Source organism: Balearica regulorum, chromosome 3, assembly GCF_011004875.1.
Source record: "Balearica regulorum gibbericeps isolate bBalReg1 chromosome 3, bBalReg1.pri, whole genome shotgun sequence".
Classification (NCBI taxonomy): Eukaryota; Metazoa; Chordata; class Aves; order Gruiformes; family Gruidae; genus Balearica; species Balearica regulorum.
Window position 1 is genome coordinate 126,432,325 of NC_046186.1, and position 23,873 is coordinate 126,456,197.

The 23,873-nt window shown below is 41.8% G+C and overlaps 1 protein-coding gene across 1 annotated transcript in view; it reads left to right on the top strand.

Annotated features, from left to right (window-relative positions):
- RIN2 (Ras and Rab interactor 2) overlaps positions 1–23,873 on the top strand; it is a 264,998-nt gene that overhangs the window by 204,927 nt on the left and 36,198 nt on the right. Inside the window, 2 exon segments of the mRNA XM_075749984.1 lie at positions 10,367–10,459; positions 23,468–23,562. Of these exon segments, the coding sequence (XP_075606099.1) occupies positions 10,367–10,459; positions 23,468–23,562 (188 nt within the window).

The window sequence follows — 23,873 nt, forward strand, 5'->3', positions numbered from 1 at the left end:
TCAGTGTTTGTATTCAGAGGTCTCGGGATGAGCAGTACAAGCTTTTAAGTAGAGCTTGGAATAACAGATATGCTTGGTGGCTTGTGGGTTTCTTATAGACTCTTCTTTTATACCATTTAGTGAACCTCATTCCGATACTTGTGGACATCGATGGAAATCTTTCTATTGATTTTATGAAACATGGGATGTAGCTGCTTAGGCATTGGCTGCTTCCTGAACAATAGTTTACTTCTTTTAACTACAGAGTTGAACAAAGCATAATCTTTGCAAAACATTTCTTAAGAAATAATGACACTGTTGCTTGCAATTATAAAATAGTTTTTTTTCTTATAGGTAGATATCTATTAAGCAGATCAGTGATGCGACAAACAGAACTAGAAAGTGCTATTGCATTAGAATTGAAAGAAGCTATGTTTTCTCATCGTTCAGTTGCGTACACGCTATTTAACATTTGATTTTATAAATTTAAGATTGAAGGGCCTAAAAGATATTTAGGGTTAGCTGTTAATTGAAAAAAATATGCAGCTTTTGCAGTTCTCTTCAGATTAGTTTCTATCTTGCAATCCATGGCTAATTTTTAAGGTCAAACAACTTTTAGTTCTGTCTGCCTTTTTTTATCCCCCTCCCCCCGCTTTCTGTGTGCTGCTTTGGGTAAACAAATGGAATCCTTTTCAATTAATTATATGAAGAAGAGTTTTTCAAAAGCAATTTGTTTTGCCCTATCTCTGAAAGGGAAGTTGCTGTTACTGCAAAACAGCTGAAACTTGCTGCTCAGTATTTCTGAAAACACTGAGCAAAATGAGCTAGAGCTTCGATGTACATAATACTCTGCCACGCTGGAGAAACGTCTTAAAATGGGAGTCGTGCGTGTTTCGGAGCGCTGGGGAAATTTAGCCATCTGACGTTTATGAAACAGTTTGGGCCTGATGATGAAGAGTGCTCAAAGTGCAATCTTTACTGCTTATGCTAACCTGAGTAATGTTATAGGACAATACACGTAGTCTGTGGTGCCTGTTTCACTGCCTTTGGTACCATACGCTGAAAGTATGTATTAGCACTTGATGGACCTGAGAGGAGGTTGTCCAAGTGCAAAATGCTGCAAATGCTGTACTTGACTGTGCAGGAAGTCATGCTTCTGTTACCAGACTAAGAAAATAGATAAAATTAATTCCTGGCTGTTGTTCGTAAGTCTCTGAGATACTTCAGCAGGGGAGTTTGAGATTGAAATTATCTAAAGAAAAGAACATTTTGTGTGTGAATTATTGATGTCCAATGTAAAAGGAGTTTATTGTTTTGGTTTTTTTTTTTTTTCCTTGAGGCAGGTGGACACTCTGACATTTCAGATATGTTTTGTGAGATTTCAAGTTACCCAGTGAATTTAAGGTACTAGAAGTCAATTTTGGTTTAAAAGCAGTTATCATAAGCACAGAGCATCAGCCACATCGTCCTCGCTTTTATGTGTGGCCGGCCTGGCTTATTCTATGGAATTTGAGAAGGTTTGATATGTACCTGTTAATCTTTCTGAAGACTGGTTTAATGGAAGACCTGGCAAAGGTTAACTTCAGCTAGGGCTGCTTCTGTCCCTAAGCCCTCCCTGTAGCCAGGGAGGGTAGGGGCAGGTTGAGAGGACCTCTCTGAAGCACCTGTTCTGTGTTCGTGCTATAGTATGGATGTAAGTTTGAGTTTGAGCTGCCGTATTACAGTGTTGCAGGATTTCTTTTCTGGTATATTACAGATTCACAGAATGGTGATAGTGCAGAATATTGATCATGAAGTAGTCCTAAAAATTTGCAGATCTGGAGAACAGACAAATACCACATAGTAGTTTTAAGAACGTTGGTGTAAGTTTTGGCAAGTCCTTAAAAATGTAGGTGAAGGTATCTCTTTCCTTCCATCATGTTGTTTATTTTAGCAGGAAAATCTTATTTATACTTTCTCTCCTCTTCTGAAGCTTTGCATATCATCAGATACTGTGTGTGCATTTAATAAACAATGATATATACTTCAGGTGCTGATTTTGAAAAGCATGCTGCAGTGTCCTTACCTGGCTTTCAGTAGAGTCAGCATGCCTGTATTCTTTTTTTTTTTTTTTTTTTCCCCCAACATGATAAAATAGAAACTATGGTGTATATCGGTAATTGTTAGGTGCAAAAGAGTAAATTGTAGAAAAAGATGCTGTACTAGGTGCAGCTATCTAATACCAGAATAAGCTTATCTAACCACTTAATGCTAGATCATAGAAACATTTGAGTAGAGAGAAGTGTTTAAGCTCACTGAACCAGCAGTAGGTCAGGTCTCTGCTTTCCCCTTGCTGCGAGGAGGAATGTTACTTTTGGCAGTGGTACGGTCAGAGCTTTGCTTGGTGCCTCCATCGGGCAAGAAGGTAGGAGTTACGACGTGAACACTGAAACCCTCGTCCTTCTCTGGGATTCACGGAACAGGACATGTTTATCAGGGAAGTGTAGTGACAGGACAAGGGGTAATGGGTTTAAGCTGAAGGAGGGTCGATTTAGATTAGATGTTAGAAAGAAATTCTTTACTGTGAGAGTGGTGAGGCCCTGGCACAGGTTGCCCCGAGAGGTTGTGGCTGCCCCTGGCTCCCTGGCAGTGTTCAAGGCCAGGTTGGATGGGGCTTTGGGCAACCTGGGCTAGTGGAGGGTGTCCCTGCCCGTGGCAGGGAGGTTGGAACTAGATGATCTTTGAGGTCCCTTCCAACCCAAACCTTTCTATGATTCAGTGACATAAAGAGATGCTTCTCCCAGGTGCCTAAAATAACCCACAGTCAAGCGCAGCAGATGGTTATCTTGCGCATCTCCATCTAGATGCAGGTGCTGTAACCAATCTCCCTCTGCGTTTGACTTAATGCTTCATTATGAATTCTGAAGCTTCTCCAGACCTTGGAGCTATATTGTAATTCAAGTGATTACCTTTTCTTGCTTCTTCCAGGAACTGCAGCTCAATGTTAAACGTTTTTTAAGAGGTTTGAAAACGTATTTCTGAATGTCTTTTATTATTCACTGGTTTTGGCAGGAATAACAAATGGTAATTACTGAAATACTGCAAGAAATTCTAGTTTTGTGAGATATCCAAGCCAGGGAATTTGGGAAGAATATGAACATTCTGAAAGGTTATCCAAATCAAAGCCGATCTTATAAATGTATTTCTCTGACGTGTCTAGAGGCAAAACGAGATGAATGTATCAACGTACAATCAATCTCTTATAAGAGATGTTGTAGTATCCTTCAAGATTAAATGCTGTGCCAGAGGAAATGACTTGGGTTTTTATTCCTTTTCAGTAATGTGGAAAGTATGCCATGGGAGCAAGCAGGAAGAGGTTGTTTAGTGGAAGAGAGGAAGAAGAAACTGTTTGGAAGGGGTGCAGAGAGACAGCACTCGGAGCAAACACAATCCTCTTGGTAGTGTGCCATGTCCAGCGGACTTTAAGGACTGGATTTTCCGAGGCATTCAGTGTTTGCCTAGCTGTACGCTCCTGTTGGAAAGAGTGTCTCTTCGTGTCAGTGGGAGCAGAGTCAGGCCAACTCTTGTGCGCTGTTCAGATGCTTTCATTTCTGCATTTATGACTTCAGCATAGATAAAAAGAAGTGAGTAGACAGCTGCGAGTGAGATAGCAGATCTATCAAAAATCTAATGGGACTTAAAACCCCTCCTGAGAGTGCCATGCTGAAACAAGTTCAGAGTAATTCCTCTTTATCCTGTAGTCCTTTAGGCTGCCAGCAAGTAGCATCTGGACTCCAGGGGAAAAAATAAGGGGGCTGCCGGGGCTTCCTCCAGGCAGCCCCTTCAGTGAGCAGAGCAGGCCTGCGTGGCACTCGCCTCTTGTCCCTGTTGTGAGCCGTAGGACAGTGACCCTACGTGGATACCTACTCTCCAACGGGCTTCTGCACGGGTGGTGTCCCGAGCCAAATGTCACTGTGGTGATCCTCAGTGATTGTACTTGTCCTGTCCTCTCCCAACCCACAGAAATTCAGGCCCCGGGTTAACGTTGTGAGCGAAGTGAGAGACAAGGATTTGTCTGAAAGACGGGACTACATTTAAGTCCAGGACCTGGCTGCTTTTCTCTAAGTCCTGTTTAATTCTCAGGCTGAGTGACTGTCCTCGTACAGAGTTTGAACAAAAAGGAGCAAGAGGGAAGGCAGTCCTACAGAGGGAGCTTCCTAACCTGATGAGACTGCTCGTTGCTGTAAGGCCGAGAGGAACAGCGATTGCCGTGGGGATATGCGGTGCCTTGTTTGACCCGTACCAAGAAACAATTAAGAGTGACGGTGCCTGATGTGACAAAGGTAGCAACTGAAAAAACTTAGAAGCATAAAATAGTATGTCAGCAGCTGGGATGTAACTGAACTTTATTTCACTGATCGGACTATTGACACATCATTTAATTCTGCTGGTTGCCTTCACCTACCTTGTATCTTCTTTCCTTTTCTTTATGGGAAGAGTAGTAATTTCCTTAGAGGAATTAGTGAGAGGTGTGTAACTGGCAGTAAATTAAGTGGTGTTGCATTTCAAATTTTGCAAAATGCATTTAGAGGCGTATTGGGCAGTAGTAAGCCCAGTTCACCTGTAATCCCCTCCTTGGTTTTGGGAAGTTAATGAGTGTCATGTATTTCTGCTTCCTTTTCAGTTTTTCAGGAGTATTGTTTCCTGAAAAGGACTGCAAACAGTCATTCATGGTCGTTCCGCCTACACGTATAGTGATTGTCTGTCTTTGTAAGGTTTGTTTGTTTGTTTTTGGTTTTTTTTTTTTTTTTTAGCTTATTGGGGCAGAAATACTGTTGGGCTCTGACATTGTACTGGTGGCAACCAGGCTTTCTTGAGGGGAGCAGCTTGCACAAATTCATTATGTTCAGGTAGCAGAGATAAAAGTAAAAACAGTGCTTGAAGAAAAAGGAGATTGATCAGGGAATGTGTATTATTTTCAAGCTTTTTCAAATGCTTTAATTAAAATGACAAAATACAGAAATATGATACTGTGTAAAGAGCAACTCATCATTTTTGCTGTATGCATTACTCGTTTGTACAAGTAATGTGCCCGTGTATGATTTGAAGGAAAAAAAAAAAAGAGAAGACTGTAAACCCTTTCTGCAGCCAGAAGAATGATGGAAGTTAGAATCCTTTTTGCATAATCCCCTCGCTTTTTGCTTGTAGATACAGCTGTGCTAACACAATGCAACATTTGAGTTGAGAGGTCTGCAAAATCCTGGCACCAATGATAGTTTTCAGACTGAGGCTCTTATTTGATAGATTTTCAAAGTGATACTGTGCTCAGTTGTATCTGTGTGCCTGGAAGTAGGCTTTCAGTTAACTTCTCAGAGGAAATACTTTCAAAAGGAAAAGTTTAATTTTGCCAAGAAGCAGATAAGGTCAGAGTAATTAGACAAACCAGAGCTTTGTAGGTTAGAGATGAACGCAACCCTCTCCGTGGCGTAGTGCAAATGTGCTAGGAGAACAGGAAAATGAAATGCATGAGGATGCTTAAATTTGCTGAAAATCCAAAGTTCTGTGTGTGTCTATTAGCATGTTCTGAAGTGTAGGATTGCATTTTGGAAGGGGTTTTTTCAACATTTTTTAAAAAAGTAGTATATATTTATCCTTCATGTTTGTAGTTTTCAGTTTAACCCACCAGAAAATGGGTTCACTGAATTAATTGTAATTTTTTTAATACTATATATTTATAAATTGCTATTATAATGTGATTGTAATATGATGCTAATTCACCACAGGTTTTCAAGTACATATGTAGTAGACTCTACCTAGCTTCCATGCATTTCTATTATGAGACAACAGGGATTGTATTTCAGCTCCTCTACTGTATTCTGCTACCGGCAAAGTGGATGGCCTAAGGACTACATTGACAGGTATCAATCAGCATTAGTCCTCTGACAGCAGCTGACCTTTGCCAGTTTATACTTAAAGTCTGGGCTGATATTTTCTCCTGTTCTTCCTTGGCTGCACAGTAGTAAACCTGTTTTTTTGTTTGCCTAAAGTAGTTTCTGTGGGTGTCTGTGCTCGGTGGTTGTGTGGCCTTTACAGCATGAGAATGAAAGAGGACAGCTGGTTCCTTCAGTGGGATAATTTGCACTTAAAATACAAAACAGTGAGTTCTGCTAATTCTGTTAGGCGGCCAGCAAAAGGAAAGCTGCAGATCTCTCCTCTTCCTTCAGTGATGGCATTAATGGTGTCTCTTCCCTCTTTCCATTTGTCAGTATTTGTGAACAGAGGCTCTTTTCCTCAGTCAGATCTTGTTAGGTTGGCCAAGAGATCAAAAATCGTAGTAAGGAACTAAGGAACAGAAAGCCAGGGCAATTGAATAGCCTCAATTCCTTAGGAAACGAAGCAGAGGGAAGGATTGTGGACAGGGACTTTTTAAGTTCCTCACATTGCTATGGCCTTTGCTTTCCAGCTCAGGGGAGCAATGCAGACTGTCTTGTCTTTGCTAGGACTTTTAGCTAAAGAAAATGGGATGTTTTGCCTCGTGAAAGCAAGATTGGAATGAGAGGATTAAAGGGAAGGATCCTGAGAAATCCAGGAAGATGGTGATTGGCACTACTGTGGTTAAGTATAAGAACATATAAAATACCAAATAAAATTTCAGGAAAGGGAGGAAAGTAGGAGCTGTTTTGACAAGAAGTCAGAGTCTCAGTTATGTCCAGGCACCCAAATGGTGCTCTGGCATTCCCGTGTAAATGAAAACCAGGAGGAGAAGGGAATGGAAGACAGATGAAAAAGCATCAGGGTTTTTTTTGAAACGTAGAGCTTGCATGGGTGTCAGCATCCATGGGAGTAGCATTGCATTTCAGAGCAGTTTGCCAAGCAGACAAATCTTTCCTTTTCCCTGCCCTGCTTGTCCTTTACACGCGAGCGTTGTCCTGGATTTGAAGAGCTGCGGCAAGACAGCGCTGCGTACGGGAGAGACTGGTGCTGCTGGAAGGGAGCCACCCAAACGTGGCAGCAGCAGGCAGTAGTCTAGCACCTGCTGCCCTTTGAGAGCTAAGAGCTGTGGAGACTGCTAAGTAGGTAAAGTATTGACCACTTAAACACAGAAAAGGCTACCTTCCAGATGGCTAGACAAAAGGTCACATGAATTATACAGTGAGTTGGCTCCGGCAGCTTGATGACATTTTCAGATGGGTTTCTGAGCAGTCACCCAGGCAATGTCTAAACAAATCCATCTAGACTCTATGCCTCAGTCATTAAAACACAGAGGAAGGAGAAAACGCTTGTCTCTGGTACGTACGGAAGACAACATCCTTGCCGTCTTCCTTTGTCTGGCTTTCCAATCAAAGAAGGGAGACTTTTTTCCTTTCTGACAGCCTCGTACTGTCCGAACTCAGCAAAGACTGCTTCAGAGCAGTGTTTTTTCAGCCTGTTTTGGGTCTGAGTAAGCATCAGATGTGGACAGCTGTGTAGAGAAATGAAACCTCCTGACGGCGGGTTTGTTTCTCTGCACCATGCGGAGGTACCTCTGGACTCTGAGGTGGGAGATGGGGCCCAACCTCAGCTGTTGGAGTGTTGCACCCACTCCTGGCCATCCATTTTACCTGCGGGTCTTAATGTCTATGTGCGTATTGGGTGGCCTAAAAAAAGCATATGCGCATGCACACAAAAAAAATAACGTATAAACCCCAAGAACAGTATTTCCTGCTGTGCTGATTTTAATCAGAAGTACTAAAACCCCCTCAAACATGGAAGGGTATCTAGGTTACCCTAAGTCAGTTTGGAATTGCGCTGTAACCACAAAGGGTGGCGGGGATTGACTCACTCGCTACTCGGAGAGCTGAGAAGAGCAAGGAGCTCAGCTGAGGCTCAGAGTTATGGTCATACGGATAGTAATAATATTACATAAATAGTAACAATAATAGCAGCTATGGAAAAGTTTAGAGCTTTCAGAACCTCTTACAAGCAAAATAAGCAGTGGTCTTGTTTGAAGCTTTTTTTTCCTGGCTTAGAGTCATACTGCTCTTTGAAGGGCAAACCGTGTATTTGTGTGTTTGCATTCTTCTGTATGTTTGAGTGTGGAAGCTTATAAACTTCTGTTCTGTTTGGAAATAAGATGAATGTAAAAATCTTGGCATGGTCTTATTTTGGTAATAGGATTGCATGCAAACATCCTTGTGGTTAAATTAAAAAAAAAAAAAAATTAAACATTAGATTTCCTGTGAAAGGGTCATTGTTTGCAAATGGAGTGATTAATGACTGAGGCTAGAGATGCAAATACATGATCTTTCTCATAAACTCCTAATGTAACTCATTTAAAATCTCTGAGTTTTTTCTGTGGAATTGAATTCGATGCTGTCATTAAGAGGGTAGCATCAACTCGGAAAATTGAATTTTTATACTAATTCCTTTTTGTGTTTCTTGGGTCTTCCTCCACCTTAAGTCTTTCAGGTACAAATTCCCTTTTCAGAATTCATTGAAAGAAAGCATTTTTATTTTATTATTAAAAAAACCTCTTGTTATATGGCAACCTTTAGATTGTTTATAATAACCACTATCAAATGCCACAAGCCTTTCAAATGTCTGGCGCTCCCCAGAGCGGAACAACTGTTCTGTACCTGTGTGCGTGTGGCAAATGAGGACGCAGCGCTCAGCTGATTCAATAGCACCTGCAAGCCCACCCACTCCACCTATCGGATTGGTGCAATCAAGTTATTGAGACAGAATTCAAGTAAAGCAGCACTGATCGCAATGCTTTAGAGCCTCATCAGGAATGTTTTCCTTTAAATATGCTGATTTACAAATAAAGTTTGATTTATTTTATTTTTTTTCCCAGAGCTGTTTGTTGTCTTCTCTTGGTTATCCTCTAGTGTTTGGCTTTCACAAGAATGCAGAATTCAGGATTTTTCTTTCAACCTTTAAAGTCTGCAAACTCTGCCTGGGAAACAGGCTGGTTCCTGAGCTTCCTGGCAGGGCGGCTTTTTAACTAGAATCTAAGTGGAAAAATGTAACCTTTTCTAGCGCTCTTGTGGTATGACCTCTGGAAAAAGAGTGAACAATTTAAAGTTTCCGGCTACATGTTAAAACCAAGAGGAAAATGTTTCTTTTCTTCTGCTTCTACCTCTCACCCTTTTCTGGTACTTGTGATTGCCAGGTTTTTTTTTTATTTAACCCTGTTTTCTTTCAAGCTCCTCCTTCCTCCTTGGTCCTATTTACCCTTGTGGGTGCCCTCTCATAAGGCATTAGAGGGAAGCAGAAGCGTGTGTGTGTGTGTGGGGGGGGTTATGTGTCAAACTTGTTTGGTTTTTTTTTTTAATTCTCAGTCCCAGCTGCTTTGTTTTGCTCAAGCTCCATCTGCAGCCATGACACTAAACTTGTTTTTCTCTGCTGCTCCCTGCTATTTGTATTTTAATTTCTGCTTGTCTCAAATCAAAAGCTGTGCCTCTATCTTGGTCTATAATGCTTTGCACCTGCAGTATTTGCCATTTAGGTAACCGAAACTTCCAACATAATTACGTGCTATACGGTCAGTAAATGTGTGAGTGAGGAGAGGAGTTAGGCTATTTAACTGCAATTATAAGCTCACTATTAAAAATCCTAGAAGGACTTTTTAGCTGTGGAAATTGGCTCCTATTTGGTTTAGAAGTTTGCTCAGAAATTACTGGTGCAAATTGGTTGTGACTTAGAGGAACTCTACTAATCAGCTGGAGATCACCCCCATGATATTTCTCATTTTGTGTTGGGTTCTAGTTATACGTTATTATATTCTTCTGGGTGTTACGATGTTTGTTCAGTTTATCTGATAGTGGAAAATGAAGCTTCTTCCTAACTGCATCTTCAGTTTCTGAGGCATGGCTCTTCATTTGGGCATGGCTCTCAGAAGACTTAATTGCATTTTAGGAACTTCAAGCAGAATTTTTTTGGGGGTGTTTGGGTTGGGTTTGGTTTGGTTTTTTTACATTCATTCAATGTGTTTTCTCCCTTGTGGGTGATTTCCCCCCCCCCCGCCATGGTCAGCCCCATTAATACCGCACTATTTGAGAGCAGACTGTAGTGCCATCTAACATTTTGTTCTATTTGTACTTCAGGCTGAGGTCAAGCAAACAAAGCAAGCAATCATTATGTTTTAGCATTCTTTTTTAATGAGCACATTAAAGTCTACTTACAGCTACAGGATCAGCTGTGAAGAGAAGGGAGAAACATGGAACTCCAAGTAGCACTGCCTTTTTGAAGCAATTTGTGGAAAAATAATAGACTAAAGGGATATGTAAGGACTCTGGTAGGAAATAAATGGCACCGTGTTGTTGACGGAAAGGGTTTTGGCAGCAGGCTTGTTGTGACTGTTTCTGTGGCTTAGAAAGGAATTTCCTACAGACTGAACTAACCATAAAAAAAATGTCTCTGCTTTTAGGAGTTCAAGGCATACAGTGGAATCTTCCCAGGGAAGATGTCGTCTTTGACGATGAAAGCCCGTTGTCTGGACAAAAGAGGAAGTTTCTTTAAGGTAAATGGGATATTTGCACAGAACATAAACCACGTGGTTTTATGTGAAACGAGTGCTGCAGAATGTGCAGCACAGACTGTGATTATGTAGCAAGCCTCTTCTGTAAAATGGGAAGCACTTCACTGAACATCTCTTTTTACAGGTAGTATTCATGGTTAGATTACAATCCAGTTATTTCATGTATATATTGTTTTCCTGTACACTGAATAGAATATTTGGTATAAAACAGCTTGTGGCTTTCTTTGCCGCTAATGCTGAGACTGTAAGCTTTATTATGCACAGGCATAAAATTATTAGAGCTTCCATAAACTGGATTTGTGTAGCTTAAAGTTGTGGTACGGGTTTATGATTTCCATTATTGGATTGAAAATTGGTTTCATTTCCTTGCCTGTTTTAAGAAAAAATGTCAGGGCCTCCTTGTTTGTGTGTAATTTGAACACTCAAAAAAAAATCTTTGTATTCTTAATGTATATTTCTGTCCTTTTTGTGTTTTGGTGGTTTTGCTTTGTTTTGTATGTTTTGTTTGGTGGTTGGTTTTTGTTTTGTTTTTTAAGCCTACATGCATCTTGTTTGAAATCAACAAGAAGTGGGTGCTTAGCTCGCTGCCATACTCTCAAAAATCCAGGAAGGTGGATATCTGTGTCTTCAGGTGCCTACATGTTTTAAAGGAGTCCAGTGCTTCCTCCTTTAAGATGTTCAGCCCAGCTTCCTGGATGATACAGACACCGAAAGCTAGTAGTTCTGTTCTGGCATGAATGTGCTTATAGAAAGAAACCAGAAATAATTCCATTTAGTGTTTCTGTGTTCTGAGGGCTGTTTTGAGATGTCACGTGGCTTACAGCACACCTAGTACAGCATATTCCAGTGAGAAATATGCTTTGGGTGAGAGCCCTTTGGTCTCCCCTCAGTTCCATCCTGTCACGGAATAGAGCTGATGCATGGCAATGTACGAAGGGGCCAGGAAGGCAGGATTCAATGTATGCTCTCATAATGTTTCCCTGGGAAGCACCTGGGAATACAGGCATGGGTAGAGGTGGTGCTCAGAGCTGCAGGGAGGTAGAGCCCTCAGCTGAAGCACCTTCAGATACTCCCTGGAACTGTTTAGAAAGGCGTTTTTCCCTAAGCATGAATATCTAGTTTTTGTCCCACTAACGTCATTACAGCTGGAAAATGGAACCTTGAGAATTGCATGAGAAGGGATTTACTTCAGATTGGCTGCCTGCAGTCATTGGGTTTTGTGCATCTTCTGTGACCATCTTCACTTCTACATAGTTATAAATCACTTCTGTCTAGAACTAAACTTGATGATTTAATTTTGCTTTTTTGCCAGTATTTCCTGCAGAGTTAACTTGCATGATTGGCCCCAGATTTGCTCAGCAGTAGTAGCTTAGCTCCAACGTGAACAATCACGCTGCAAAATTAAGCATGGATCACTGTTTCTTCTGCCTTCTGCTCTGTGTGAGGTTTGTTATCAAACCTCTGTGTGAGGCTTTGGGGGATCGGTCAAAGGGCTTCCAGGGCTGCAGTGAGCTGTTTTCTAGGGGAATGTTGGAACGTGTTTTGGTGTTTTTGTATGATAGAGAGAGGCTTTATGCAGTGGAGAGACTTGGGAGAACTGTCGTCTTTCAGGTTGGCATCACAAAAAGCAGAGGTGCAGTAAGAGTTATCAGTATAGTGTTCAAAAGATGACTGAATCCCATGTACTGTGTTTTATTTATGTGTAATGGAGGAGGTCTGGAGGCAGTGCTGAAGTTAATTGTAGAGAAGACTGTAGTTAACGTTTTTTTTCCAGAAAATGTGTGAGTACAGCTGCAAACACCATATACTTCTAGAGAGCAGAGCAGGGAGAATAGTGTCCAGGCAGTGCCACCGTATTGAAAGTATGCTGACCTATCAAACTGTGGTGTCCTACCACTGGCCAGGAAGAAAGGTGTATTTTTTGATGTGAGGAAGAGAGTAAACTGTCACATAGACCAGCTTGGGATCAGGGTTAAACAGTTGAACTTGTCTGTTCTGCACTAGAATGTTGCTGTCTATGTAATGCCAGGGTCACTGTGGTGGTCTTGCTGGGCAAGGCTTTGCTTCTAAGGAGCAATCAAAATTTACAGGTGCTTCTGAGCATTGAATTAACTTACCTTGATCATGTCCCTTAGAATATTCATTGCGTGCTGTAGCGTCTTCCAGTGAAAGATTCTAATAATTGTTGCCATCTCAGTTTTTCTTGTACTGCAGCAAACATGATTGACCAGCCAAAGCTCTAAGCAGCGGTAAGCAGTTGCGCTTCGCTGACTGTTCCTAGCTCCTGCCGCCTTCGCTGCTCCTAGTGCGCCGCGCTCTCCTCGCAGGTCCTGTGCCACGCTTTTCAGGTGTTGCTGTTTCCGTTCCCTCTGTTCCTCTGGGACAGAAATGCTGTTCTTTTGCTGCCTGAATCTGATCCTAGCGCTTGCGGGGGAGATAAGAGGTGGGTGTGGGTGTTCTAGCAGATGATAAATACACTCGTGATAGGCTACAGGCAACAGGGAACCAAGCAAGTGGTGACTGGTGCCTTTAGCATGTGGGAGCTATAATGACTGCCGGCGCAGCCTGCAGGACCAGTTTCTGTGTCAGTAGCTTCATAGTACTGTTGTAGTGACGCACAAATGCGTGGATGTGTTTGTTTCATGTGTTGCATGTTTTCTGTATCTAAAGGCAATCTTACCAGGCCAGTCTTTAGGAAACAAATGGTCAGTGCTGCAGTGACAGCATGTTTTCCTCTTTGGCTTGCCCAGAGCTTTGTGCGGTCAGCAATAAACAGGGTCTTCTGAGGACAGGAACCGCTTCACAGTTTTGCAACACACTTTTGTTATGTCTTGTATCTAATAAGCACAAGCATTAGCCTTGTTTGATGGCAGTCCACAGCTGTATAGGGACAATGGTCGTATTTTCAAATCACAGCAAGGAACTGTCTTGGTTATGAGGAATATTTCTAGATTGTCACTTACGTGTGAGCTGAAGGAATCATGATGTCAGCGGAACTGTAAAAGCAAGCGCCCGTGTCATTTTCTGCAGTCTTTTGGCATCTCCTTGTGTAAGTAATTCTTGTGTGGAAAATAAATGCTGGAATAGCTATTTTGTGTGCCTCCTGTTCATGATGTCATGGTTGTAGTTACTCAAAATGATTAGGAATGCAGTATGCCCGAGCAATTTCAAGACGCTGGTATCTTATGGCCATAAGAAACATCATCAGTTAGAAAAATTTAGGACAACCTTAGTTTCTTAAGGACAGCCTGGCAGGGGAGTGGCCTGAAGAACAGTGGAAATAAAAGATGCCCCAAAGCTACCTTTTCAGACCTCTCACCATCACTGGGAAGTTGCAGTGTTGGATCGCTGTTCTGAACCTACAGCGTTGAAGTGAAAACTGCAGTCAGTGTATCCAGCTTGTGTGTTGTGTACCTGGCGTCTCTGTGTGTGCACTTGTGTGTACGGCCGTCCGTACCTTCTCTTTCTTTCCCACACGTGTAGAATTGTGACAACAGTTACATTTGCTACAGCTGGACAGGTGAGCAAAGAAAATACTTGGCACGTGAGATTTTTTTCAGTTTACGTTATTTTAGTTTGCCTTGTCTGTCTGTGTTTAGGAGACCTAGTAAATAAGATAGAGCCTTTTACCCATGCCGACCTGTACTTCAGAACTCTCCTCCATACGCACAGACTGTATAATGTACTTCTGCGTATAGCTCTCATGTTGTGCTTGTTATTTTACAGTTGCCCAAGAAACCTTTAGCATGCTGGCATACAGTTTCTCAGGGCACTTGAATCCTCATAAAGAATATCTTGCCGTTCTCAGCAACACGTATGAGAAAATTCATTGACAAATACCAGTGGGAAATTCCAACTTTTCTTTCTGATTCTTAACTAGTTCCCATTGCTGTAGCTTCTAACCATTCTCTTTTTTTTATGCTCATTCTTTTGACTGTTAGTACAGCATGAAAACAGTAGTGTCTCCATTTTACAAAGAGCAAAGGTCTGTAGTTTTATAGGCTAAATTCTCCAGAGTCTTTATACTTTGCAATTGATGAAGGCTCAGAGCCGGCAAGTAGTAAAAACAAAGCAAAGATGGGGTTAGGCTTGGGTAATTCTGGGACTGAATAGCTTGCCAGCGGTTACAGAATGGAGTCTGTGGTAAAGCAAGGAACTGAATATATGTCTCTGACAAACATCCTTTTTACTGAACCATTGTCCTTTTCATCAAAATGTTCCAACCTTTAACTGCCATCAAAGGTTTTACACCACTAAAGCTTTTCTGTCCCAAAATCAACCACCAGGTAAAAATTCCTTGCTTAGTGATGAACAAGACACTGAATAATGTTAGCACTCTTGGGAGTTCATAGCTCACTGTGCAAAATATCCAGAAATTGCAGCCATATATCAAGATTATTTAATTGTATTCAGACGTTTAGACAAGTCCAGAAATAGCATTCCCAGTATGGCTCATCTCTGGCGCTTCGCCACCTCATCACACAGGGTGCTCTTTGAGGGTTGCTACGCTCTGCTTATCAAAACAGGAAGGAAAAGATCTGATGCCAAAGAGGATGCAGGTCTCCAGAAAGAATGAAAAATGAGATGCTGGCAGGAAGGGGCTTGGTAAGTGCTGAGACTCATTTGTCCAGTCTGATACCGATCCTTGCTGTCTTCAGCCCCTGTTCCCTTGCCAGATTAGAAGGCACTGATTTTACCATTTCCTCTTTACCTGTTTTAAATTTCGGGGCTTGGAAACATGCTGCGGTGGTCACCTTGGCTGACTCTTTTAATGCGCTCGCAGAAAGATGGCAGTTTTGTTAATTCTCTGTACAAGCTTGTTTACGTTTTAACACAAAAAAACCCCCCAGGAATTAAGTTGCCATGCAGTGATGGATGAGTGATTTTTCTAAAAATGTCCTGAAACAGACATCAAGTCAAAGCCACCTATCTTCCTCCTGGGACTGGGAAACTCTCCATGAGTTGGATGAGTAAGACGACCTGTAGCTATGCTGAGCTTCTGAGAGGGGCACCGGTCTGCATCTGGTCCTGGGCAGGTGCTTTCCCTGATGCACAGCAGCAATGCGTGTGTAGACGGAGCAGATTCAGAAAAGTGACTGTAGCTCCTTGGCAATATGTTGCTTCTAGCGAACACGTTTGCTCTGATTTTTGCTTCTTATGTGACATTCTGAAAGATGTAAAACACAAAAAAGGAATGTATGTGCTCTGGGGAGAGCGCACTGGGGAGCCGAGATGAGTTATGTTTGCGGTATGTATGCAGGAATTACGTTGTCACCCTTGCCAGCTTCTAAAAGCCGAAATCAGTCCGGTCGAACGAAGAATCGGTTGATGATAAGTGTAGCGTGATATGCTATGAAAGGAAGCGTTGTGGTTTAAGATGCTTGCATTTCATTATTTTGTTCATGGATTTTAGGAATGTAAACAGTTAGTACATGGGTGTTTGTGGCAATCTACTGCTCAGGATACGTTTTGTTAGGGAATACTATACTGGGCTGCTGTGTGAATTCATGCTGAGTCATAATTATTATTTGGGTTTACAGTGGTTGTATTGTAGTTTCTTTTTAACTTACAGAACAGTGCTTTATCAGAAATAAACTCTAAAGGAAAAACATTAGACAAAAAAATGCCTATTTGTCATGTTATATAAGGTCTCCTTTGGATTGTTTTTTTAATGCTAAATAATTCACCACCTGAGAAAGATGTCATATGTTGAAACACATTTCTTTTCATGTAAACCTCTTCTCTCTGTAGCATAGCAGGGTAGTGTCTATTTCATAGTCCTAAATAACCTACAACAGATTTCTTCAGATTACTTTTTAAGTCTTCAGGCTCATGTGTGTTTTACACTGACAGAGGCCTCTGACAAATATATCCGTCCACTTCAGTTGTATTTGCCTTTGGAAACTGCCTTTTATGGTCTTGATTTCAAGTCTATTGAAACAAATAGGTGATTTTTTTTTCCCATTATTTCCAGCAAAATGGGAATCACACAGTTTGCAAATAGAGAGATCTGTTCGAAGAATTGAAATATTCTGAGCCTTCCATGGAGAAGGCGACAGCCTTCTGCTGCTGCTTGTTTGCTTAGGATTGGTTCTACTAATAGTACATACTCAGGATCCTTCCTGTATGTTGTAGAAATGTATTATTAACAGGTCATCTTGTATAATGCTAATCATGCAAGCATCACATTCACTGTATAATGACCAGAAGTTTAATCGTTCCTAAATACTTCAGAAATGATGTCACAAAATCATGAGCAGAGCTTACATTATTTGATAGAAGATGATTTGTCAGATGCTGTTGTAACAGTATGTGTCAGTTAATTGCAAGAATACCGAAATGATGCAACTCCAAAAGATGACTTTTTTTTTTTAAAAAAATCAGGGGAAGAGTAACACCTTTTTTTTTTTACATGCAAAAGAATTTAAGGAAAATTAATTACCATTTGCAGAAAATATTGACTTTTCATAGACTAAGGAAGACTGCCAGTGTCATGGAGAATATGTAGCATACCCAAGAAATTTGGCCTGTAGAAGATAATGTGAGAATAAGACTGCTTGAGATGTGCCGTTTTGTTTAAATTCTCTTTAGAAAAAGAAAACATAAAATTGCTAAACACAGAAAAATCCCTCTCAGGAAAGACAGTTTCTGACAAGTTCTCTTCAAAGCAGACATACAAATTAAAAAGCATTAAGATTATGATGTCTTCAAGATAAAATTGTTCTGCAGTGCTTGCCTCATGCTATTCTGATTTAAAGTGTTTGTAAGTTAAAGCCCATTTTAAAATATTTGTTTTCAAGAACTTTAATCGTGTATAAGCAAGACCCTTTCCCAAAGATTTAAACAGCAGTTGTGTTAAAGAGGCAGAACATGGCAGCCATACAAAAATAACTACAAGTAGCTTCCAAAGACAAATGGGATATTGGAAAGCATTGAAAAACCATGCTGCCATGGTTAGCTTTTAGGTATAACCAAGGAACTGCAGTGCAGGAAGGTTCTACAGTATTTAAATTACTTTGCATTGTAGATCCATTCTATCTTCCAGGGTCAAACTGATATGTGAAATGGTACGTGAAGTGTGGAGTGTCAACTTCAATTTTTGAGCATGTTATCACACTGTTAGTACAAGTTGGATTAGAATTCTTTGCTGTAACGCCCAGAAATTTTGTTTTCTGGGAGGGAGTTGTTTCATGAGATTTCTTCTTTATTGCAACTGGCCGAAGTCAGTTGACAGCCAGATGGCAACACAGCCAGGCAGGCCTTGAGGCGGCGGCTGAAAGCTTCCGTGGAGAGTTCCTCGTATGGCATACTTTTCAGGGAAAGATGCTGAAAAGCTCTTTTGTTGTGCAAACTGTTGGCCTGTGAGCCACTTAGTCTCTGTAGATGTGTCAGAGAACAGAGTGCACTCGCTACTGTGATGGTTCTTTGTGGCTACAGTCGGTCTTGAGGGTGGGAAGACTAAGGCGATACTGCCCGTGAAGAGGAGCTAGTTACGCAGAGCTGATTGATCCTGCCGTTGCGTCTAGCAGCTGGTTCGTGGGGGATAGCAGTTTAGCTTTCATGCAGTTATCAGAGAGGGCAGTTTTGTAGGGAAAGAAGTCTGTGCTGCGGTGCTGACAGCTTGTGATTCAAAAGCAGCTGCTAGTGTAACAGGGGGTTGCTCCACTTTCCTTACTGTTTCCCCTTTCTGGCTTTGAAGCGGAAGCACGTGCTTCCCATGCTGCTTCTCGCGATACCTGGTGCCTCCATACCTCCAACCAGCTGCCAAAATCTCCCCCTTGCCATCTTTACAGCTTCTACGAGTGGTTACGCACAAATCCGCTGTCCGCCACCGCAGCAGCAGGGTGGCCTGCAGACTGCCGCACGCGACCCTTCCCGAGGCGCCTCGACCCCCTCCTCTCCTTCGGCAGGCCTGGGGAGAGTGAACACCAGACTGAGAGTTGGGTGGAACATTGGCTCGCCCTTCCCTTGTTCCTATCGGTGTCTCTGGATGGATGGTTGATTTCTTTGAAGAAGCCAGGGGACTGCCAAGCGCTCTGTCTCCTGCTCTGCTTGAGTCTTAAGCAAACAGCTGACGTTTGAAGGAAGACTGTTGAAAGAGACACATCTGTTGCCAGGAGGAGCTGACATAATCCCTTTCCGTGGTTCGCTGTAATCCCTTCGAAATGAATAGATGGTCAATTCCAGCGTGATTATTCTGAGACTGTCTTTAAGACGCTTGCGTGATTGGCCTTGGGTTTTACCACGCTCCATGCAATGGAAGGAGCTGGGGGTGGGTGCGATTCCTCTGGTTTCACCTCTCCCCTGGGCCCTTTGTGCTCCCCCCGTCCGGCCCTGCAGCGGGGGATCAGACCAGGTGAACAGTGTGTGTAGCGCTGGAGTAGAGTTATGTTGTGAGTTCAGCGAAAAGGCTGATCTGCTGACCTTATTCAATATTGCATGCAGCACAGCTCTTAGCTACGGTAGGTCTGGTTTGTTAACAGATTAAATCCTTGAGTAGTGTTTAATAGTATGTTGAACTTCAGGTAGTGATTTCCGTCACGAGTTCATATTTTAAATGGTCAAATATAGTTGCAGATCACTGTGAATTAGTTGCCATCTATAATGAGACTCCAGATGCTGACTCATGTTGTGTACTGGTAGCTGACTGGTGGTGCCTTCCTTCTGAGATGGCTCCAGGCAAGCCGTGACAGGAAGCCCTAATGTATTTCCAGCTGGCTAAATTGCTCACGTTTGTGACTACTTGATGCTTGAAAAACTTCACATTCTCGCAGTGAATAGGAAGCATCTTCAGGGAATGCTGTGATTTAAAACTAAAAACTGAGCCTTGCCTTTTTCATTAGAAAAGTTTGGTTTTTAGTGGTTACTGTAGGATGAAGCACTTAAGGCGGTTCTGTTTCTGACTTGGCTGCATTCATGATGCCACAGACAATGTCAGAGCTATCTGGTGGGAAAAGAGAAAAGACTGTAATGTGGTCAGTTCAAATAATAAGTCAACTCTAGGCTTGTGTTTAGGTGCAACTTTGGAAAGGTTTTAACAGCAGCAGAGAGTTGCTGCAGCAAGGAAGGGGCTGCTACCTTATTGCAGCAGTTGGGAGGTCACGAGATCTGAAAATACTAGAAACTTCGCAGAGGACAGAGAATTAATTCCACTTTATTCATTCAGCTGCTGGACAGACTGGGAGTATTTAATCTGAGAAACCTACTGTTTGGAGGCTAATGTGGAAGGTGGAAACCTAGTGCCCAGTGTGACTGGGAAGAAGAGAAGGATATTGCCTTAAGTTAGGTCTGTGTACTTCTTAATCTAAAAGTTCCTTTTCCTGGCACTGAAGTGAATTAAAATTTGCAAGTCTTGTGTTTGTGTACTTGAAAAAGGGGCTAAGTTGAAACATGTTGCTCCTGAAGGGAGGAGAGAAAATACAGGACAGGGGGGAAGTGGTGAGATGTATGCCGAGGTATGTAAGTAAAGGTGTGAAGGATGAGGGAGTAAAAAAAAAAAAAAGGGCAAACGGAAGACTGTACTGAGCAATTACGAGCTGTTTTAAGGCACTGAAATGAAAAGCTTTACCAGAACCAGAAGGGATAAGAAGGCTACAAAAGCTATGAAGACATAGTAAGACTTGCATCAGCATTGTGCATCTTCTTTAGCAGTGACAACTCGTATTGTTGTTTGCCTCCTTGCACTTAGCAAACCTAGTAACACGCAGAGACTGGGGAAATTTAGCAGGTACTTAAAATTGAGTATTTTCTGCTTCTGACATTGGAACTTCTTCTCTTTATTAAAGAAAGCCCCTTGACTGTGTGTTCCACTGTGAAGCACCATCAGTTATGAAATGTGATTTTAATCCAGGAAGACAAAAATCCTAATTTAAGTAATTGATAGGCTATAACAAAATCTGGAATGGATTTTGTTCACCAAAGGTGTGCTCTGTTTTTTCCATATACTTGTCACACTCCTTATTTACAAATGACAAATTGTGTCTTTCTGAACCGTGTATTTCCTTCTGAATGTATATCCATTTGGGTTTTTTACTTATGTTTCATACATCTTGATACCAATAAGAGCAAGAACTCCATTGTGTCATTATTTTAGAATTACATGAGTTATTTAGAAGTAACTTTAAGAAGGCACATTCATGTTTGAAACTAATTGGATAGTGTAAGTGTGATTATTGTAGCTGGAGACTGTAATGGATTGCTCATCAGAGATTTAGGCCTAATAGAGCTGACCCTTCCGCTTAGTCACAGCTTGGAAGAGAAATGCAATTTTTCTACCTTTTTATACTTGTAGTCAGCTTCTCTGTTTTGCATTCATTAACTATTGAAATGAATTACTGGATATCTCTTTCTCTCTACTTTACAGGCACAGAAGAATTACTGTGCAGAAGGATTGCTATTAAAAAATTGGCTGTAGTTTTGGTTTGTAGCCAAAGACCTCACATAGATCAATTGCTTTCTTTTTATTTAAAACTTGAACAGCAATCCACATGATCAAAAAAATTATTTAAATTTTATTATTTTAATGGTTGACTTGAAATCTTGGCATGGTTTCTCCTAATTTCAGGTGTTATTTTAAAAAGAAAAATATTTGATTTAAATATCCTGGGAGTTGTTTCTTAGACCATCATGTGCACACACCCAATATGCACAAATACAGTGTGTGGATAGGGGTGTGCATCTTTTTATTCCCTGTGGAGTAAGTGTCAACCCAAAAGCATATTTCCTGCTACTGAGCAGATGGCTGGAAGGTCTGAGTTGTCTGAATTCCAGAGGTGTCTTGGTCAGGTTGTAGAGTTTTGGGTGGCTGATCCTTTTTTTTTTTTTTTTTTTTTTTGCTAGTTTCAGGTGCCTAACCCGGAGCATAGGTTCTCTATTCCAAGGTCAGCACAAACAGACCAAAACCCTGGACTGTTTGCTGGGGTGGCTGAGCAACAGGGCATGATTTCACATTGGGACTGACAGGATCTAGTGACTCACGGAAAGAGGTGGACGTACTCCCAGCCTGGTGCTGTCCTCTGTTTGCTGGTGTCTGCTCCGGAGCTTGTCTGACCCCCTCAGAGATTAGGTTCAGGTCATTCAGCCAGCAGAAAACTAACCAAAATACAAGGTGAAAAAGTCTTCCAACCTTTTAGCAAGCTGAACCAGCTAACAGGGCTAGATGAACAGCCGAGGGAGGAAGTGGAACGTCCGTGTTCAGGGGCAGCACACCATAGCATGAAACTCCTCCTCCATCAGGTCAGTGAGAATTGGAGCTGTATTGCATTTCAGAGGATTACAAGAATAAGTGTAAGGCTTTAAAAGAGGAAAAAACCAATGCGATGTGATCTTCAAGATGCAGTCAGCCGTGTACTGGATAGAGCTTGGTACTGCTCTCTGAGCACCCGGGTCAAAGCTTCCCTCTAAGGAAATACCACTGCCCATAACCACCGTCAGACGCGTGTGATGCAATGGCTTTCTAGCGAGGCTCATCCGATGGCAGCGGCACATGTGTTTCTCACCGTGTAAAGCCAATGTGGGGGCTGGATTCATCCTTTATGCAAAAGGAGGAATTAATTTACCTGTGTCTAGCAGGGTGCTCAGTGGCTCTCTTTTGGAGGTGCCGCTTCGTGGGAGCGCTGAGTGCCGCGGTGAGGTGCGAGGCTGCTCCGTCAGGACGATGTGGGTTCCTCCTGCTGCTGTTTCTCATGGTCAGGAAGACATTGCTCACATCTCGCCGCAGTGACTCAGGGGCGTTTGAGAGTCAGCAGGTGGAAGATCTTTGTAAACTGTAATGCCAGTGGTACAGTATGGCTGGGAGCTCTGACCTTGACAGAAAGAAGCCTACGATATGGATGTAGCGTATGGTAATTCATTCTCACTTAAGGTACACTTAGTGGAGTTGGCCTCTTGTAAGTGGAGAATGAAACTTCTTTTGAATTGATCAGAATAATGCTGCACAGCAAAGGAGGGTGTGAATTTCTCAGGTAGAGAAAAACTTCCAAAAATACAGTATAGGAAAAGGTTGCCTGCAATTCTTTGAAAATGCTGCTGTACTGAGCTGCCTAATACTAGTGGGACTCAGGGTCATGTCTTGTGGGCAGCTATGAAACTGTTCTAACTTGGACTGGAAAGCTGTTTTTACTTTGTCTGCTCTGAGGTGCAAGAGTAGTGGGAGAGGAGATGGCATCACTGCAGGCCTCTTCATTAGGTTTCACTGCAGGCAGGCGAGAGGGGACACTGCCAGGGTTTATATATTGTTGTAAAGCAGTTTGTCAAGCTAACTTGATGCAGTTGCTGCAAAGAATGTCCAATGCAGCGTACCTTGCAAACTTCGTAGTTGGTTTCTGCTCAACAAAACGTTTCCCAGACATCAGGCTAGCAAATGCTGTATTGCTCAGAATACAGCCCTAGTGCTAGTCTCACCCACTTTAAAATTAGTTCTTGCCCTCATGTCCAAAATTGGGATTGTGTTCCACCTGAGTGGTGTCACAAGGCAGTTCTCTTTTAATTGAGTTGTTCTGTTCAAGTGCAGTCCAAGATCTAATGTGAAAAGCAGCCGCCCATTTCCTTCTTGCTTTGTTACTTTTCGTCCACCACAATATCCTAGTGCTGGTTTAGTGTCCCTTCTGAAATAACTCTTGCAGATGGAACTCTTCTAATTATATGTTTTCTTTTTATTTGAGAAAGTAAATGCTACAAACAGTCAAATCCTTTAGTTCTTTTAAGCTGTGGTATAATATGTTGAGACTGCAGATTTAATATATTTAAATAAAAAAGCTAGCCAACATAGAAGGTTTTGTACTGGCACAAAACAGGAATTATTCTTCCTCTGAGAATGACTATAAGTGGCTCCAACCCTTACTTTTTACATTGCAAGGGGAAGTCCAAATAGGATGCGATTTAAAAAAAAAAAAAAAAAAGTTTGTAATCTCTGGTGACTAAACTTGCCCGGGCTGCATTTCCACGCCTCTTCCACTCACTTGACGTCATACTATTTTTGTCCCTTTCTAGCTCATTGACACAATTGCCTCAGAAATCGGAGAACTGAAACAGGAGATGGTACAGACAGATCTCACAGTGGAAGATGAATCTGCTGATTTGCAAAGGTGATTAAAATGTTTATTTTCACAGTTACTGAAGGTGTACCGTGACAGGAATGTTTTCATTGTGCTCTCTTCTTGGGTGGCTTATATCCTAGGACTTTTCATCCTGGCAATGTAGGGGATGTAGATAATCTTGTTCTTGATTCAGGGAATTTGCCTTTGTGCAGGAGGAGTGCCCAGAGATTGAGTTGTTCTGTTTATTTGTCTTCTAAAAGCAACTGAACTTCGTTTCTGCCTCCTTGTTACAAACCTTGGATACTGATGAATGTCTAAAGCAGGAAACTACTAATGTTATTCCCATTGTCTATGGCAAT